This window comes from Molossus molossus, unplaced genomic scaffold (assembly GCF_014108415.1).
Source record: "Molossus molossus isolate mMolMol1 unplaced genomic scaffold, mMolMol1.p scaffold_m16_p_15, whole genome shotgun sequence".
Lineage (NCBI taxonomy): Eukaryota > Metazoa > Chordata > Mammalia > Chiroptera > Molossidae > Molossus > Molossus molossus.
In genome coordinates, this window is record NW_023425350.1 from 51,938,991 (window position 1) to 51,957,968 (window position 18,978).

The 18,978-nt window shown below is 49.6% G+C and overlaps 1 protein-coding gene and 1 pseudogene across 5 annotated transcripts in view; one reads left to right on the top strand and one right to left on the bottom strand.

Annotated features, from left to right (window-relative positions):
• Positions 1-6,992: 6,992 nt before the first annotated feature.
• LOC118630549 lies at positions 6,993-8,690 on the top strand (annotated as a pseudogene).
• Positions 8,691-17,252: 8,562 nt separating this feature from the next.
• The window catches only part of ADD2 (adducin 2), a 52,174-nt gene continuing 50,448 nt past the window's right edge, over positions 17,253-18,978 (bottom strand). For all 5 annotated transcript variants that reach the window (XM_036263574.1, XM_036263572.1, XM_036263573.1 and 2 more), the window contains one exon: positions 17,253-18,335. In XM_036263574.1, the coding sequence (XP_036119467.1) occupies positions 18,028-18,335 (308 nt within the window). In that variant the 3' untranslated portion in view covers positions 17,253-18,027. The remainder of the gene's footprint in view (positions 18,336-18,978) is intronic.

Sequence of the window (18,978 nt, forward strand, 5' to 3'; positions counted from 1 at the left end):
GGGCTGGAACGTGCTGTCTTCTCATTTCTTAATTGAGACCACAGCCCTCTGGGGGTAAGAACAGGCTGTCAGGTCATGCTGGCCCTTTGGTGTTTATTTTTAAAACCGCGAGAATAAATCTGATTCATGTTTTTAATGATGCAGCCTTCCCCTTAGTGAGGGAGGAGAAATTTGTCTTGGGGCCTCCACTTCCCCTCCTCACGCCCTTTCTCCCCCTGGTGCCATAGGCTGCACCCCTCCTTCTGAAAGCAGTAGCCCAGGCCTTTGTGTTAACCGGTGCCGTTCTTCCCAGGGGGCTTTGCGCTAATGAAGAACAAAGCAGCGAGAGGGACATGGGGGGACAATGCCTTTTGTACAAAGAAGGTGATTTGGGGGAGTGGGAGGGCTTCCAGTCAGCCCCCCACTAACTCTGCTCAGAACTGATGAGGACTGTGGGTTTTCATGTCCAGAGCCCCATCTCCTCACTGGAGAAGGGTGTGAGGGGAGACCCGGGCGCTGGCAAGAGCCATGGCAAGAGCTGGCCCCGTGGACCAGACGTAGGGAAACCATCATGTTCTTCCATCACAACAAACTTCAAAGGCAGAGATAAGACAAAAACGCTGGATAATGACATGTCTGAGCTTCCTTTCATTTGAGCCTCTGGAATCTCTCATAAGCGTTAATTATGCCTTCCTCCCTTTGGATGGAGAAGGACCCATGTGGTTGTCGCCACAGCAGGACATCTGGGCTTGCTGGGAAGGAGTGCTGGACTCAGGAGAGGGGACTGGAACCGGGAGAGGGCCTCAGCCCTGTCAACACAGTGGTTTTTTAGGCAAATCCCTTAACCAGACTCTTGGTTTCATGGGAGAAATAACAACAACAATAATAAACAGTAGCTTTTATGAAGCACTTACTGGTACCAGGTATTGCACAAGAGCTGCCTTATCCCAGAGGCCCAAATTGTACCTCAGGAAGCTGGTACTACAATGGAGCCCATTGTGCAGATGAGAAAACCGAGGCCTGGAGAGAATGATTGACTTTGCTGGAAAGTTGAGATGCTGGTACATGAAAGCCAGGGCTGTTAGGCTGGTAAGAAAATCTAATGAGACACGGTACGTAGAAGTGCTTGGGAAAGTTCCACACGATACAGAAGTGAAGGGGAGTTTCGAAGCCAGTGTTCTGTCCCAGGCTGCTGTCCTGCCGACCATCCCAGACCGCAGACGGTTGTATCTCTGGGTCCAACTTTTCTGCTGCTGGTGCTTGTGCAAGATTTAGTCAGACTTCCAGCGGCTTATGTGGAGGAATGGCATAGACTGTCCTAGATTAAAATGTTTTGTTCCCTTCCAAGCCCTCCACACAGCTTCTGAACACTTCAGTCAAGGAAAGCCAACGCATCCTAGCCTTAATCAGTTCTGGAGAAGCAACTGTGCAAGCGGAAAGATAACTGAAACATGTCATCATACTGTGTGCTGCTTTCTACCCCTTCCCGGGGCTTGAGACACATTATCTGATGGTGGGGGAAAAAATTGGCGGTGGGATGTGAAATGCTTTTTTCTGCTTTTGTTAACTGAAAAGATGGTTCACTGTGTCATTAACAACGGTGCACTTCAGGTTGGTGACATCAAGATTCCACAGCACCAGGGCACTAGTTCTCCGCCGAGTGCCTGTGAAGAGCCAGCCAGGAGAAAACTCGCCGGGGCCCATCACACGCCCTGCAATGGAAAAGGCAGCCCCTCAGCACCTGGGCTCTCAGTTCTTCCTCCCTCCACACAGGTTCACTGAGCACAGCTGGGTGCTGTATGGGACCGGAAGATGAGGAGATCCCAGCCTTGGGGGGTGACCTGTGGAAGCCCACCCTTGCTCTGAGTATTGAAGGGCAAGGTGAAGAGGGCATGGGACCACAGGCTGGTGCCCTGGAGTCCAGAAGGTGAGGCTGGCAACTCTGTTGGGCCAGATCCAAAAGGTATCTTTGTAAATCGTGTGAAACAAGTGGTGTGATCCATGGGGAATGGGCAGTCTTGAAGGATCTCAAGCAAAGCTGTGAATGAAAGAACAGCATTTGCACGGTAGGGCGCCCCCTGGAGGCCGCGGGGCAGTGCAGGGAGCTGGAAGGGGCAGGCTGCTTCCCCCAAGCTGGGTGACAGGTCTCAACCAACTCACCTGGGACCCAGATGCATGTGCTATTTTGAACATTTTTTGTCTAACTTTCTGAAAAAGCAACTGCTGCCTAGTGAATATCCTATGTAGTTCGTGAGAATTTAGGGCATGAAGCAAGATTTCTTCAAAAGCAAGTCATTTTGTGATTGCTGCTAGAGTCTTGAATTGCAAAATTGAATAGATGAAGTCAAACATTTTTCATGAAAATTTAAAATCCTTATTAAAAATTTTGTTGATGGCCCGGTGTGGCTCAGTGGTTGAGCGTCGACCCATGCACCAAGAGGTCGCCGGTTCGATTCTCAGTCAGGACACATGCCCAGGCTGTGGGCCAGATCCCCAGTGGGGGTCATGCAGGAGGCGGCCAATAGATGTTCTCTCTCATCGACGCTTCTATCTCTCTCCCTCTCCCTTCTCCTCTCTCTAAAATTAATAAAGGGAAAAAAACTTTTTTTAAAATAAAAATAAATAGTTGATGCTGTTGTTCTTTACTTAGGGGTTCGCTTGGTGATAACATGATCACTGTGGACACTTATAGAGAACTTACCACATGTCTTAAATCAACTAATTAGGTCTTCACCACAGCCCGGGAGGTGGGCACCATGACGATCTCCAGTTGACGGGTGAGGACGTTAAATAACCACACGGCTAGTAAATGGAAGATCTGGGACTTAGACCCAAGCAGGCTGGCTCCAGAGCCCCCTCTCAGCTCCTTAACAGCCGGCTCATCACTTGACATGTTCAACACAGACCAGCATTTAGGGGCACTGCACCCTACATACAGGTGTGTTCTTTACCTAGGAGCACATATGTGCATTTTTCTGGAGAGAGTCTTAACTTTTGGCACCTCCAGATCTCCATCACTGAGTAGCAAGGTGACCTTGGGCAAGCTGCTGCTCCTCTGTGCCTCAGTTTCCTCATCTGCAGAATGAGGGAGGGGCAGTAAACTATGTGATCTCAGAGACTCCTTCCAGCTCTGATATTCTGCTGCTCTGAGTTAGTTTGATACATATCGGAGCCCCTATATTACAGGGCTGGGCTGCCTTGGGGAGCCTTTGATCTCCGTGGGGATTGGGCCAATGTCAGAACTCCACCGCAGCTGCGGTCAGGTGTCCCTCGGACCGAGTGGGATCCCACACTGAGCCCAGTAAAGTCACAATGGCAGAAGGGGATTCATGTCTGTCTTCCCAATGTCTGAATGCCAGATCCAGACCCAGTCCTCCCCTGGGTGCTGGGACAATTCTAGAGACAGCTGGCGGAGACCTCAAGAACAGAATGCTGGCTTTGCCAACATGACCAAAAAAATCAATGAGAAAAAAAGTAAGAGACATGATCACGTCTGGGACTTAGTCATGGTTCACGGATGATAGTTACAGACAATACAGTAAGGCTGCGCACCCAGAACTAGAGGCCAGGTCAGCGAACACCACTCTCAGGAGTGACACTAACGAGAATTGTGATGAGAGACTGGGATCAGAGGCCTAGCAGGTGCTCCCAGGAGCAGCCCAGTGTCTGGGAGATGGCCGAAGGGTAAGATGGAGGTGCCTCCCTTTTTGTCACCAGGAAGGAGCCACCTAAAAATGCATCCTGTGGGAAATAAGCTTACTCTTCAGCCAGATCACTCCTGGGTGATCTGATAAAAGTCCGTTTCTGGCCTTACAACAGGGAGAGCAGATGGATGGCGAACTAACCAACAGGCAGTCTCCTACCTGTGTTTATCATGTTCTGTAGCCAAGAATGAGGGGGAGAAACCAGAAATAGCTCACCATTAAGATTTTTTTGTTTTCAATCATTTATTATTATTATTATTAACTAATTAATTTTTGTTACAGATGTTTCTCCTTTTTCTCCCACTGATCCCCCTTCCCCCTCCGTCCCCGCCCTGTCCCCAGCTTTGTTGTCCATGTCCATTGTTCATGCACACATGCATATAAGCTCTCCCCCACCATCCCCTCTTCTGGGGATTGTCAGTCTGTACCCCACTTCCACGTCTCTGGGACTACCCCATTCCTCAGACTGTTATGTTCATTATATTCCACAAATAAGTGAGATCATATGATACTTGTCTTTCTCTGTTTGGCTTGTTTCGCTTAGGATAATACTTTCCAGGTCCCTCCATGTCATCTCAAAGGATAAGAGATCTTTCTTTCTTACAGCTGCATAGTACTCCATTGTGTATATATACCACAGCTTTTTTATCCATTCGTCTACTGATGGACATTTGGGCTGTTTCCAGATCTTAGCTATTGTAAATAGTGCTGCTACAAACATGGGGGTACATATATTCTTTCTGTTTGGTGTTTCAGGCTTCTTAGCGTATATTCCTGGAAGTGAAATCACTGGGTCAAATGGAAGTTCAATTTTTAATTTTTTGAGGTAACACTGTATTGTTTTCCATAGTGGCTGCACCACTCTGCATTCCCACCAGCAGTGTACCAGAGTCCCCTTTTCTCCACACCCTTGCCAACACTTGTTGTTTGATGATGTGTTGATGGCAGCTATTCTGACAGGTGTGAGGTGATACCTCATTGTTGTTTTAATTTGCATCTCTCTGATGATTAGTGATGTTGAGCATTTCTTCATATGTCTCTCGGCCATTTGTATGTCCTGTTTGGAGAGGTGTCTATTTAGTTCCTCTGCCCATTTTTTAATTGGGTTCTTTGTTTTTCTTTTGTTGAGTTGTATGAGCACTCTATATATATTGGAAATTAACCCCTTATCTGATATATCATTGGCAATTATGCTCTTCCATTCAGTGGGTTGCCTTTCCATTTTGATGATTGTATCTTTTGCTGTGCAGAAGCTTTTGAGTTTGATGTAGTCCCATGTGTTCATTTTCTCCTTTGTTTCTGTTGCCTTAGGGGATGTATCAGTGAAAATTCTTCTGCGTATGATGTCCGAAATTTTGTTGCCTACAGTTTCTTCTAGAATTTGTATAGATTCATGAGTCATATCACCATTAAGATTTTAACAGGCTGAGTGGGTTCCATGTCCTACTCCATTCTTCATTATCACTGAAAGAGACTCATCTGAGATTTAGACCCCAGAGAAGGCAAAGAAGGTTTTGGTTTCTTGCAGCCCCCATTAACCTGGCAAATCAACCAGCCATCCAGGACCAGATCTTATTAAGTGTTTGTCTTTGCTGGTTATAACAAAACACATCTCACCCAAGCCCATGGTGAAATTTTGTGTCTTATTGTACCGCCTTCTCGGGAACTTCACCGAGGGAAGCCTCTGGGTAGCTCCTCCTCAGGACTCCGGACAGCAGTAGTGCCTGTAGCACCACCAAGAGGGTCCCCGCACCACAGAAGGTCCCTTTCTCTGGCCACACTGTCCATGGGGTGGAGTCAGCAGGGCCAAAGGGACATGCCCACCTGTGTTGCCCCACACTCTGGCTACCCGGGACCCCAGGATGCCCTGCTCAAACAGCCTCTCGTGTGCTCCTATTGTCGGCACAGGTTATTTGCAGAGTTCATATTCCTGAGGACTCAGAGTGGCCAAAGGGCAGCTGTTTGCATTGGGGGTATGGACAGAGCCTGAACACGAGTCCCAGGTGTCCACACCGGAGCACACAAGGCCACTGTGGCAGGGATGGGTCCAGCACTGGGAAGAGAAGTCTAACAGGCCTCAGGCTAGTGGTCGGAGATGGATCAGCTCTCCCTGCACTGCCAGTCTCCTCTGCGGAACTCCAGAGGGTCTGAGAATTCTACATTTGAGCCTGGCCTTCCTCCTCAGTGTGAGTGTCTATTTGTAAAGGCAGGAGGATAGAACATACTTAAAACATTTAGCTTGATTTATTTATTAATTTTTTTAATCCTCACCCAAGGATATATATTTTTCCCATTTATCTTTAGATAGAGTGGAAGGGGGGCGGCATCCATGTGAGAGAGACACATCAACTGGTTGTCTCTCGCACAACCCCGACCAGGGCTGGGGACAAAGCACAACTGAGGTACGTGCCCTTGGCCGGAATCGAACCCACAACTCTTTGGTCTGTGGGCCAACACTTTAACCGCTGAGTCAAATTGGCCAGCATCATTTAACTTGATTTAAAACTCCTCAGTTTTTAGATATACCATATGTAAGCTTCCCAGTGTATTCTGGTCCGTCACCCCAAAGGTTTAGGCAGTTATGTTGGTCAGTGACCTTTGTTGCCTGCTAAGACTACAAGACAAAGACCCGCCCCTAGAGGGCGCCCGTGCTGCTTGCTCTAAAGACAGGATCTTAGGAACAGATAAAACACTGAAAAAGGAGATAATACATTTTAAGTTTTTTAAATATGTTTTTATTGATTTTACTTTAGGAAGAGAGAGATAGAAACATCAATGTGAGAGAGAAACATTGATCTGCTGCTTCCTGCACCCCTCTACTGGGGATCGAGCCTGCAACCCAGGCATGTGCCCTGACCAGGAATCAAACCAGGACCTCCCAGTCCATGGGGCAACGCTCAGTCCACTGAGCCTCACCAGCTGGGCATAATTTTAAGTTTTTAAAAATGATGCTGGGAGTGCATGAGTATGACTGTGGGTATGTGTGTGTGAGTTTGTGGATATATGTAGTTGTGTGTATGTATGTGGGGGGGTGCGTGACTGTGTATGTGTGTCTGTGGATATAGCTGTGTGTATGTATGTGTGTGGGTGTGGGAGGCATGAGTGTGACTGTGTGTGTGTCCGGGGGAGCATGTTGTTACGTGCATGTTGCTGTGTGTGGGTGTGTCTGTGCGTGTTTGTGTCCACGTGCAGGCATTAGTTTTAAGAACAGACGTCGGTCGCAGTGGCAGTGGTGGGTGAAAAGGCAATGGCGTGGCAGCCTTGGGTGCAGGAATCCCCCCAGTCCAGTAAAGCCCCAAGGCCTTGACCATGGACTTCCAGCACTGTCCGGGGGGCAAGGCCGGGAGTGGGGGCGTGGCCTCCTCTTTGAGAGCAGCTGTGACTGGAGGGACCATCTCCGACAGCTGGCCCTGGAGACCACAGACATCAGCAAGGACCCTTATTTCCTGAAGAACCACCTGGGCTCACTTGAATGCGAGCTGTGCCTGACACTCCCCAACAAGGAGGGGTGCTGCCTCGCACGCCCCCAGGAGGGAAAGCCCAGGCCAAGTTGGCCTGGCAAACGGCAAGGAGGCTCCGCCGGGCCAGCACCGGAGAAGGTCAAGGTGGAAGTGCAGAAGTTCGTGAAGGTCGGCTGCTTGGGCTATAAAGTGACCAAGCAGAGGGACACAGAGGTGGGCCAGCAGAGTCTCCTCTTCCAGATGGAGTATCCTGAGGTTGCTGATGGTATCATGCTGGGCCACCACTTCATGTCTGCCTACGGGCAGAGGATCGAGCCCCAGGTCAGTGTTGGCAGCACCTGCTGATGGCTGCTGAGCCCTATGAGACCATTGTCCTCAAGGTGCTGAGCAAAGAGACTGACAAGGCCAAGGGCAAGTTTTGGACTCACTGGACTCACTGGAACGGGGAAACCAAGCAGTTCTTCCTTCAGTTCCACTTTAAGATGGAAAAGCCACCTGCCCCCCCAACCTCCCCACTGGGCCTCTTGGGGTGAAGTGGCCACACCTCCACTAATGAATTGTTCACCCCCACAGCCACCATTGCCTGAATCTTTGCCTCCATCCCCACCAGGAGGCCTGCCTCTGCCCCCCATGCTACCCGGTGGGTCTACACCTGCAGGACCCCCAGGCCCTCCTTAGCTATGCCCCGCCAGCTCCCAGGGACCACCCGTGAGCACCAGTGGTACACCCACCAACACCTGGGGTCCACCCTCTAGCTCTCAGGCTCCATCCCCCAGCACCGGTGGTCCACCAACACCTGGGGTCCACCCTCTAGCTCTCAGGCTCCATCCCCAGCATCGGTGGTCTACCCACCAACACCTGGGGTCCACCCTCTAGCTCTCAGGCTCCATCCCCCAGCACCGGTGGTCCACCCACCAACATCTGGGGTCTATCCCCCTGCCCCTGGTTCACCCTCCAGCCCCAGGTGTCCACCCTCCCCTATCTGCTGGAGTCCACCCCCAGGCCCTAAGGCACCCACCAGCTTCTTCCGACCAACCCCAGCCTCCTGGGGTCCACCCCACCTCCGCCAGGAGTTCATCGTCTAGCCCCTGGCGTTCACCTCCAGCCTCCTGGAGTTCACCCCTCCAAAACCAGGGTCCACGCCCCAGATCTCATGCCCCCGGTGCTGAGACCGCCACTGCACTCCGAGGGCCCTGAAAGAGGTCCACCCTCCCCCCAGCCAACGGCAAAGCCTCTCCCTCCCACTGCAAGTCCACTTTTCTGTCTTTTCTCCGTGATCGAATTTGTGTTTTTGTACAGGGCTACGCTGTGTCCCCAGATTTCATTAAACGGCCATCTCTGGGGAAAAAAAAAAGAATAGAAGTTTGAAGCAGTGAAAATTTTATGGTGTCCCCTTAATGTATAATTCAAAATTTAAATAATCAACAATTAGTCCCCCTAAAATTCTGACTTTTCCCCTGCTTATTGTTTATTTCCTCATTTTACAGCTGACAAAACTGTAGCCAAGAGATGTTACAAGACTTACCCAAGAGCACAGAGCTCATGAACCCAGGACCAGAAGTCAGTCCAAACAGTGTAGCTCCAGAGCTCTGGAACCCTGCTCTCTATCATGCATGGCCTCTTGGCTGGGGGATCAGATCCAGTGTGCTGGGGCCATGGGGCAGGTTGCCCAAAGATGGGGACTCTGGAAACCAGGATATTACATAAGTGTTAGGGCTGCTCAGATATCAGATAGGTTCTTAGGTCTTGGATGAGTAAGAGGCTCACTGTCAATATCCTTGATCCTTGATCCCTTTGCTGGTGACAAAAAGAGATTAAGGTCCATGAGAGCACTCCTGGGGGCCAAAAAATGGAACAAGTGCTACCTGGGACTGTTTCTGCAAAGTGGAAGCAGAGAAGGAAAATGTCGCCTCCTGGTGGAAGTCTTTGATAGTGGCAGTAGGAGTAGTAGACACAGGCAGGTGGTGAGAGAAGGGACTGATCTTATCTCCTGGTGGATGATCGTTTTCAAGTGTCTTAAAACTCAGTGTTTCAGATAGTTTAACAATTTTTTGGTTATTGTAAGCAGGATGGTAAGCATAGTCTCTGATACTGTTACCTGGATTTCTGTTGATTCAGTTTAAAAAAAATTTTTTTTTTCTTTATTGATTTTAGAGAGAGGGAGAGAGAGATAGAAACATCAATGAGAGAGAACATCAACCAGCTGCCTCCTGAATACTCCCCACTGGGGATTTGGCCCACAATCTGGGCATGTGCCCTGACTGGGAATTGAACTGGCAACCTCTTGGTGCATGGGTCGACGCTCAACCACTGAGCCATACCGGCTGGGCCTATTGATTCACTTTTTATTGTTATTTTTCTCTTCAATGATTTGGAAACTATATTGCCTTTTAATTAAAATTTTCTTTAAATTTTTATAAATTACTTATAAGTGCCCTGACCAGTTTGGCTCAGTGGTAGAGTGTCGGCCTACAGACCAATGAATCGTGGTTCGATTCCAGTCAAGGGCACGTACCTCAGTTATGGTTCGCCCCGGCCCTGGTTGGGTCATGTGGGAGGCAGCATGGCGATGTGTCCCTCTCACATCGATGTTTTGCTCTCGCTCCCTTTCTCTCCCTTCCACTCTGTCTGAAGATAAATAGAAAAATATCCTCAGGTGAGGATTAAAAAAATAAAATTAAAATAAATGACTTGTAAGTTTACAACTCTATATGTAATTGAACCAGTATTCCTCTAACAACTTAAAAAAATGAAATAATCTATTATATTCCTCTTATCAATAATGATAAATTTAGTATATTATGCCTCTGTGTTGCTCTATGTGTGTGTGTGTATTCCAATAACTATTTTTTAAACAATTGCCTTAAGTTGGTTAAATTAACTATGAAAAGCTAGACTGGGCTGTAATTTATTTGATTTAATTGCTCACCACTATTTTGTAATCCCATGTCTCTCCCATTCTTGAAGTTATTTACTTACATTGATTTTCCAATCAACTGGAAACATGATTGGTTAATTTTTTTTGAAGTGGTGGACATGGGATCTTCACTGTCTAAGCAAATATCTCTCTCTCCTCCTCATTCATCAACAACACTCAACCTGCTGGTGACGGCCCATGCCTCATTTTAACATATGGTATTGTTTTTCATCGCCAGAAGAAAACGCTCTCTTGATTTAAAGTGTTCTCTTTTCGTGACTGGCTGGTCTCTCCTGATAAATTAACAATAGAGATGTTCTTAACTTTCCTCCTGCTCCTTGCACTAACTCGACTTCATTGAGGAATGTATCTCCTGATTTCTCAGAATGGTTTCTGCTTTTGAGCTACTAAATCAGTACCACATTTTTTCTCTATCTTGTTCTTGACAGTGAGACCTCTATCAGATCAGAGATGTGTGGCTCCCTGTCCAACACGGCCCAAAGGAAGAGAACAGGAAAGATGTCTAATGGTTACATTTTATCAGATTGGAGACCTAGTTGTCTGTGTGGCAGCATCAGAATCCATAATAACTTGGCTGAAATTTCCCTCTTTCATATTTATCAGGGTAGCCGGAGGTAGCTGGCTCGTCAGGATCTGGGTGCTGAGGCACCCCTGTCTCTGCCTTATCACTTCAACCTTGCAAACAACGTTCCTGCATTTTGCTCACCGCTCTTGAGGCCAGGATTGCACCCACCACACTTCCTGGGTGTTCCCACCTACCCCACCCGGCCCTCTGCCCACTGCTGCCAGCTACCTCCGAGTGTCTGAGTGGAAGCTGGTCTCCGCTATGTTTTACACTCTGAAGAAATTCCTCAGCTTTCCTGGCGAGCAGAGGGCACGCCGCTCCCGTGTTTGTAACCCTTTGGTCTCTGCAGTGGAAATTCAAGAGGATGAGGAGGAAGAGCTTGACTGGCTGGTTTGCATTGCTACCTTCCCCTGCTTTATAAAGGGTGTCGCACCCAGTCTCTGCTTGGCCTGGTCCGTGCACACAGCTGTGAGATTTCAGAGCAGAGAGGCTGTGCTGTTCACAGGCCGTTTTCTCGATGACTTCAGGACAGGAAAGACTGATGGCTTTGGGGCAAGGGGCACAAGAACCCGTGGGAGCTTCAGGGGACCTGGACGTAGGGCCGCACTGGGGAGCAGGGGGCTGGCAGGGGTGAGCCAGACTGCCTTTGCGGAGCTCGCTGGGGCACGGGGGCAGGGAGGGGGAGGGTAGGAAGAGTAAGGGGCTTGGTTACCTAGAAGATTTTCATTTCACCACATATTAACTTGTGGCTCCCAAAACACTCCTTATGTCAGAGACGGTTTCCTCACCTGTAAAGTGGGTAACAATGATAGGCCACCCTCGGGGTCAAGGGGGATTAACGAGGTGCTGTGTAAGAGACACTAACCCTGACTTACGTGTGTGCACCTGCAGTAAGCCCTGGGCTCCTTGCTGGTGAATAGAGCTGAGAGGGACAAGATAGGCTCTTTCCTTTCCTCCCCGCCCCACCACCAGTATCTCCATTCCCTTCGCCCTTTGAGGGCGCCACTGAGCTCTCCCCAGCCCCGATTCTGCCCTGACACCTCTTTCCATTTCCCCGCCCCCCAGTCTGCCTCTGCCCCACCCCACCCATCTAAAAGGGGCCTCCTCCGCTGGCCTGTTTGCAAGTCCATGTGTCCTGGCCTTCTCAGAGGACTAGACCATTTTGTCGCCTCCCTCCCCAGTCAGAACTCGGCGATTCATGTGTCCAGTTTTCCATGTGAGGAGTGGTTTCGAGGACAAAGGTGTGCTTGGATGTTTCTCTAAGTGCGCCCCCTCTCTGGCTTCTGCTCCCCTGGTTGCTGGGAGAACCTGTGGTTGACAGAGACGGCTCACACACCGGGAAGCCAAGCACGGTAGATTTACTCGGGTAATATCTGCAGTGACATAACAGCACGCACATACAGAACTCCACGGGCAGAGATGCCACCCGGCACCACGAACACCAAAGCAGAGGTGGGGGTCCGGAAGTGGCCTTGGGGCAGTCTCTTGAAAATCCAAGGGCAGCTTTGGTGCTCAGAGATTCAAACAGAAAATGATACAAAATCAACCCATAAATATATATATATATTATATATGTGTGTTATATATATAAAATTGCAAAATAAAAGCCCAAGAAACTAATCATCAATCTGCACATCAGTGGCTCAAAAAGTGTTAGCACAGAGACAGGCAAAACCACCTGTGGGGCTGCTGTGTGGTGGGGGCTGGCATCGCAGTAGCAGGAAGGGTATTTACATGGAACCCCTATTTGAAACTTCACAGTACGAGGACAAGCTAAACACAGACAATGTGTGCACGAGGGAAACGATTGTCAGACACAGACACTTCACTGAAACCATCCACAGCTCTAGAGAACTCTGTACTCTCTACCAGACCCCACGCCCTGGCCAGCCCAGCCCAGGCTCTCACTGTTCCTGCCCCCGGGGAGGACGACCACAGGACTTGGTGGCTGCAGCACAGATCCGGGAATCTGAGGGTGGAGCCGACCACTGAGATCAAACAATCGCTCACAAAGCAAGCCCAAGAGGCATAAGGTGGAGATGAAATGTGGGGGTGGGGTCCCCAAAACACATTTCCATCTTATAAGTGCTTTGATGTATTTAAATGTGGCCCCTCTGTCCTTGGTCCAACTTCTGAGCCACCCTCCTGATTCCCTTGGAAAGGGAAGGTCTGGCCAGTGGGATTCTAACAGTTATGCAAGGAGGTTTGCTGGAGGGGAAACGAGTTTAGGGTTCTTCTATGGTTACTCCCCACCACCACCACCCGAACCCCCACGTTTTCTTTTTTTTTTTTTTATCCTCACCCGAGGACATTTTTCCACTCTTTGTTCAGGTAGAGCGGGAGGGAGAGAGAGGAAGAGAGAGAGTGAGAAACATCGACGTGAAGGGACACATCGAGTGGCTGCCACCCGCACAACCGACCAGGGCCGGGGACAAACTGCAACCGAGGTACACGCCCTTAGCGGGAACCGAACCCGGGTCTCTCAGGACCGCAGGCCGAAGCTCTAACCGCTGAACCAAACCGGCCAGGGCCCCCACGTTTTCTTTACACGCCTCGGAGATGGGAGATTTGCACAGGACAGCAGGCCTCTTCCTGCGGGTGAAAAACAGCCGCTCCGCTCCGTGTGCGTCTGCAGCACAGGTGGGCCCGTGCGGACACCCGCGGGCACCTCTCACCCCAGCCTGTTCGGGGCCTCTGGCTTCTCATGTTGCATTCTGCTTTGGGGAATAGATCGGGACACCGGCACTAAGATGCCCCATCAGGTTGTGAGTTGTGAGGTACCCTGGCCTTCCTGTGGGAGTGCAGGGCACCCGTCTATCTTCTCTCTCGTGTCTTCTCCACCTCTCTGAATGTACTGTCTTGATAGTTTGCTTGCGCTCCAGGGGCGAGAGATGTAAGACCTGCTTCCTCTGTGCTCAAAGTCAACTGCACCTGTGCCAGCCAGCTCAGGGGCATCTGCCGACCCGCATGAGAGAAATGAGTGGGCGCTATGTTTTCTCTCTCGTTCGATAGACAGACACCGAATACTCTCGGCCTGGAACTAGGACGTGAATGGCACACTTGTGCAAAAGATGGCAGGGAGGCCACGGGTGGGCTGGGTGTCCATCTGTCCCTGTGCGTGCCTGGATGAAAAGTCCACTTCTTTTTCATCTTTCAGACTTTCAGAAGTGAACTGTGCTCCTGGGCAAATGGGTTTTAAAATCCGTGCCATCAGAGAAGTGCCTTTACGGCAGTTCTCCCGGTTCGGAGAGAGCAGTGGCCCTGTTGTGACATTGACACACGTCATCTGAGAGACTGTATTGTCACATTCAGGAATGTTGGTCACAGGGAGCGGGGTTCAAGGCTCAGCATGTACGGAAGTCCGCGGTATAAGGACAATGCTTTCCAGTGGGCTTCATCCAAACACACCTCGTCCTTCAAACAGAACTTCTCTGTCTGCCGAAGGAGTGTGGAGGGAGGTTACGCTTCTCTGTGTAGAACCTGGGTCGTCTGTAGGCCAGGAGGCTCTTATGCACCCAGATCTGAGCTGGGGGCTGTATGTTGGCAGCACTGTCTGCAGAGTTTGAGGAAAGGTCACACGGTGTGGATGGGTGTCAGCCACAGGTGCATGGAGTCACTGGCACTACGCTTATCTCTCTGTAACTCCCCCTTCCTCTGCCTCCCAACTCCTGCCCATCTTCCCATGAAAACAGTCTCAAAAACCTCTCCACCTCTCAGTTCAGCCAGCCACAGCCAACAGATGGGTTCCACTTTCTCATTCCTTTTCCGCAGCATATCCAAACTTGAAATGAACCTATTGCCTACGAACTCTGAGCTCTCCACAGATACATTTTCTTCAGACAGATTCTGGTCTAAGCTTTCAGCCAGCTTTTAACTAGAGCCAAAGACAATATCCCCTCTGCCTGTGATCCCGTCTGGATGGTACACGTGCTTCAACAGCATCCAGGGCAGGGCCTCAAGCCTGGAGCCACGCCCATCTCATCCCACACGGACAAGGGAAGAGCAACTCCACAGCCCGGCTGAGCTGGAAACCGTGCTCAGCATGAGCTCTTTGAGTATTTCTCTCTTTTTGTTGACAATCTCTCTTAAGATGCCTTATTGAAACGATTTGATGGAAATGAATTCCGTGCTGGAAGCTCACATTTTGCTAAAAGGAAAAATGTAGTGTAAGGCAGGTCACCAAACATGGCTTAGTGCTGATATATCAGAAAGGCCGCGTTGTGAGATCTCCCATACCTCCAGCCCACCCTCTCTAGTCCATTCTCCACTCAGCCACCAAGGGTTTCCTAACATCCGGTGCTCTGCCTTCATTAGAAGTCCTCAGTAGCTCCAAACCCCTTACATGATAGTCTAGTTCCTTCAGACTTTCTACAAGTTTCTTTATGCTCCAGTCCTGCCCACCAGTGAAATGAACCACCCCATCTCTGCCCCGCCCTCTTACACCTATGCTCTCGCTGCACTGAATTGCTCTGCACGCAGCGTGGAGTTTCGTGCTTCCGTGCCCTTGGCACATGCTCTTCCCGCATCACGGAATGTCCTGCCCAACCTTTTGTCCTCCTGAAAAATTCCTTTGTTTTGAAAACCTAACTCAGCCATCACTCCTTTCAGGAAGGTTTCTCTGGCTCAGAAGACAGTAAATCATTGCTTCCTAACGCCACCTCTGCACCCTTGCCTGCTTGTAACTTGTCTGCGTGCCTCCTTGACTTAGGAACTACCTCAGGGCTGGCCCACGATCCAAGCTCATACGTGTTCTTTGAATGTACAAGGAATGAACAAATAAATAAATGAATATGGGGTGGACCCGCCCGGCTGGTGTGGCTCAGTGCTTGAGCATCGACCCATGCACCAAGAGGTTGCTGGTTCGATTACCAGTCAGGGTACATGCCCAGGTTGTGGGCCCGATCCCCAGTAGGGGGCATGCAGGAAACAGCCAATCCATGTTCTCTCTCATCGATGTTTCTATCTCTCTCTCCCTCTCCCTTCCTCTCTCTCTCAAATCAATAAAAAAATAAATTTTTTTTTAAAATTAGGTGGACCCATGGTATAAAGTCCAGAAACAATGTTCTAAGTCCAGCAAACACTGGCACACTCACTGTTGCAAAGGGAATAAAGAGAATTGTGGAATCAACATGTCTCTGAGCTACAACCTCTCAAACACAAAAGCTGCATCAACGGTTGTGTCCACTCCACCCTTTCCGTAACATTGCTTGCCACTGATTATTCTAGTTACAATGATTGTTTTCTTTTAATGTCAGCATAATGCCTGGCATTTAGTGGGTGCTTAACAAATACTGTGAAGGGATGAATGAATGTGAAATCTACTTTTTTTAAAGAAGGCATCAAAGGATTGGCTTTTAAAGGCATTTCCCATGTCACAGACTTTTCTGAGGCATCAGTGCCCCTGATCATTGGCTTGTCCACCACAAGACCCAATCAGAAAGTGGAACGGGGAGGGGTGCAAGGGGGTGCAGGGGAAGGGGACTGGGGTGGCAGCTGGGAATCTGCACTGCAGAGATGCAGCACTGGGTTTTCCTTAGTCATGTGTCAGTTTCCTTCCTGCTCAAGAAATAGTCCAACTATGGATGGTCTTTCCTGCCACAACCAGAAGGCCCTGCATCTCCTCTCTCAGAGGTCCACACTGGCCCGGCCACAGTCCATGTTAACCAGGAACTTTACATGCACGGATGAGGGAGATGCAGGGAATTTCTTGCCTTCATTTCAACTACCGACATTACGCAGTGGAGACCAGTCACGAAAATGGGTCCTGGACTAAAACCACCACCCTTGGGGGTTAAAGACTTCTCATCACCATGGCTATGAAGAGCAAAGGCTCCTGGACTCAGGCTGACTTGGATTTAAATCCAGGCTCTGGATCTCTCTAGCCAAGTCGCCTGGCACCAGTGATCCTTCTGGGGACTCAGTTTCTTTACCCTTAAAATGGGACTAATCTTACCCACTTTACAGGATTATCATGAGGGATAAAAGATGTAATGTATATAAAGCCTACACAGTGTCTATATATATACAGTAAGTGCTCAAACATGGAAAACTATGATTAAGAACTTTCAAAAATATGTTTACAATACTCAGAGCAAAAAGGAAAAATATTCTTTGAAGACACTGTGCTGTAAAGAGAATGGATTGTCTATTTTTTAGGAGCCAACAATGCTAATTAATCAATACTCCACAGAAGAATGTGAAAAGGTAGTATTGGCATTTAAAACAATAGCTGTGGCTAGTACCGGCCCCAGGATGGACAGACAGTGACAGGGCCAGGGACACCAAAGCATCACTGATAATCCTGAAAGGCTCATCTCATTCTCCTCTGCTGGGACCAGAGCGACTGAGTTGGAACCCAAAGGAGCCAAGGCCAAGGTGCTACGGGTCAGATGCCAGTTCTAGTCTATGAACCAGTGCTCTGGGCTCGAGGGAAGGTCAGGGGACGCCTCACTGCTGGGCAGGGGTGAGGTGGGTAGAGCTCCATGTGTCATGCAAAGCTGGAAAGGCATAGCATTTCCTGTGCTATTTTGATCATCCTCATATGATCGGAAGCAAACAGGGGATCGAAATTTCCCCCAATTTCTGTCCTGAGCATGAGACAACTGTTTTCTAAGCTGAATTTGGTTTTACTTTTGAAACTCCTGAGATACACAATTTGCATGGGTCAAGCTCCAGGCTTCCTTATTGATTACATTATCTTCCATTTTATGGCTGACTTGGCTTGATGTATGTCTGACAACTCTCACAACTCTTTCATCCGCAATTCAGGAGGTTCCATGAAGAAAGCTCAGGGTTAGTGGTTGGGGAAGCACAAGCTAAGCCATCAGCCCTTGGGAACAAAGATTAACTTTTGGTGGAGGGTACAGGTCAATTTGTCTGGTTACTGTGAGCAGCAAGGCAGGGACCCTATGAAAAAGATTTCTAAACATAGTGATAACTCCATCAGTAGGAGATTGGGTTCCCACGAGGAAAAGGACCTTGTTCAGGGGAAGCCTCGACCTGATTTAGCCTGAGCCTGTGAGAGCTTGTGGCCCACTCTGGCCCTCTGGCCCAGGGCTCAGCTCAGTGGGCAGCACCCTCACGAAGGCAGCCCACAACTAGGCAGTGTTGTGTAGTGGAAAGAGCACTGGACTGGGAGCCAGAAGACCTGAATTCTAGTGCAGGCTCTGCCACTAACTAGCTGTGTGACCTTGGGAAAGTCACCTGATTTCTCTGGGGCAAGTGTAAATGAGGGGTTGGTCGGGCAATCTCTACATTCCCCATCAGAGTGTGGTCCAGGGTCCTACTCTATCCCTCCTTGGCCCTGTGTTTCCAGGGACAGAGATGGGAGAAGGGAGGGTGGGAGAGAGGATGCAGATGGGAGTCCCAGGGGGCTACAAATCAGGACTCCACTTTCTCCTTCTTTTTGCTCTTTTTCAGGAAGGATGGGGTTCGGAATTTCTTTTTCTTCTTTGAGGGAGATTTGGAAGGTGAGCCCTCTGGGGACATGGGGCCACTGGTGACGGACTCGGTTTTGTCCTTAGAGGTGTCAACATCCGTGTCGGCATTGGTGGTCATCTGGCTCAAGCCTTTGCTGAGAATCTCCTCTGCGGTCTGCTCATCCTCCCTCCCATTGACCACCACCCCTTCTGGCTGCGTTGCTTCGGGCTCTGTGGTGGTTTTGCTTGTTTCTGTCGTCTTAGCACCTTCTGGAAAAAGATCAAAAGACATGACCCATAAGATGTCATTCGGGTGAGAGCTTCCACCTGGGGTTACCAGAATCACTTCTAGGCAGTTCTACAAAGTAAGCCCAGAGCAGCGGGAGAGTGGGCTGAAGTAGGGGCAGGGGGTAGGCAGGCTCTCATCCGGACCTGCACCCCTTCCACATGACCCGCCTGGGAACAAGCCCTTGGCAGGTCAGTAACTCTGGGCTCTTGTTGACAAATGCAAAGGGTAATGGTGTCCAAACATGGCAGGGGGCCCAGCTAGGGCCCAGCCAGGAGCCTTTCTGGGCACAGAACGAGGGAGCAGACACAGGCAAGGACAGAGGCCGTAGGAGCGGGGAGGGCAGTGTCATGGGCAACTCAGTGGAGGCACCTAAGCACTGTAACTGGTTCAGTCTCACCAGTAAATGTATGGAAATTATATGTTTTCATACCCATTTCATTTCCTACACGAGTGAGGAGCTTTTAAAAGAATGGAGAGTTTCCCTCTCCATAAGAGGTGAAGGCAGGAGGAGGATGGAATTCCTGAGTGACATGGACCCACTTCTAAGACATAAGGATTGACCAGGAGGGGAAGATACCTGGTTGGCCCATTCTGGCAGCCACCACCCCACTCCGCACCCCAGCT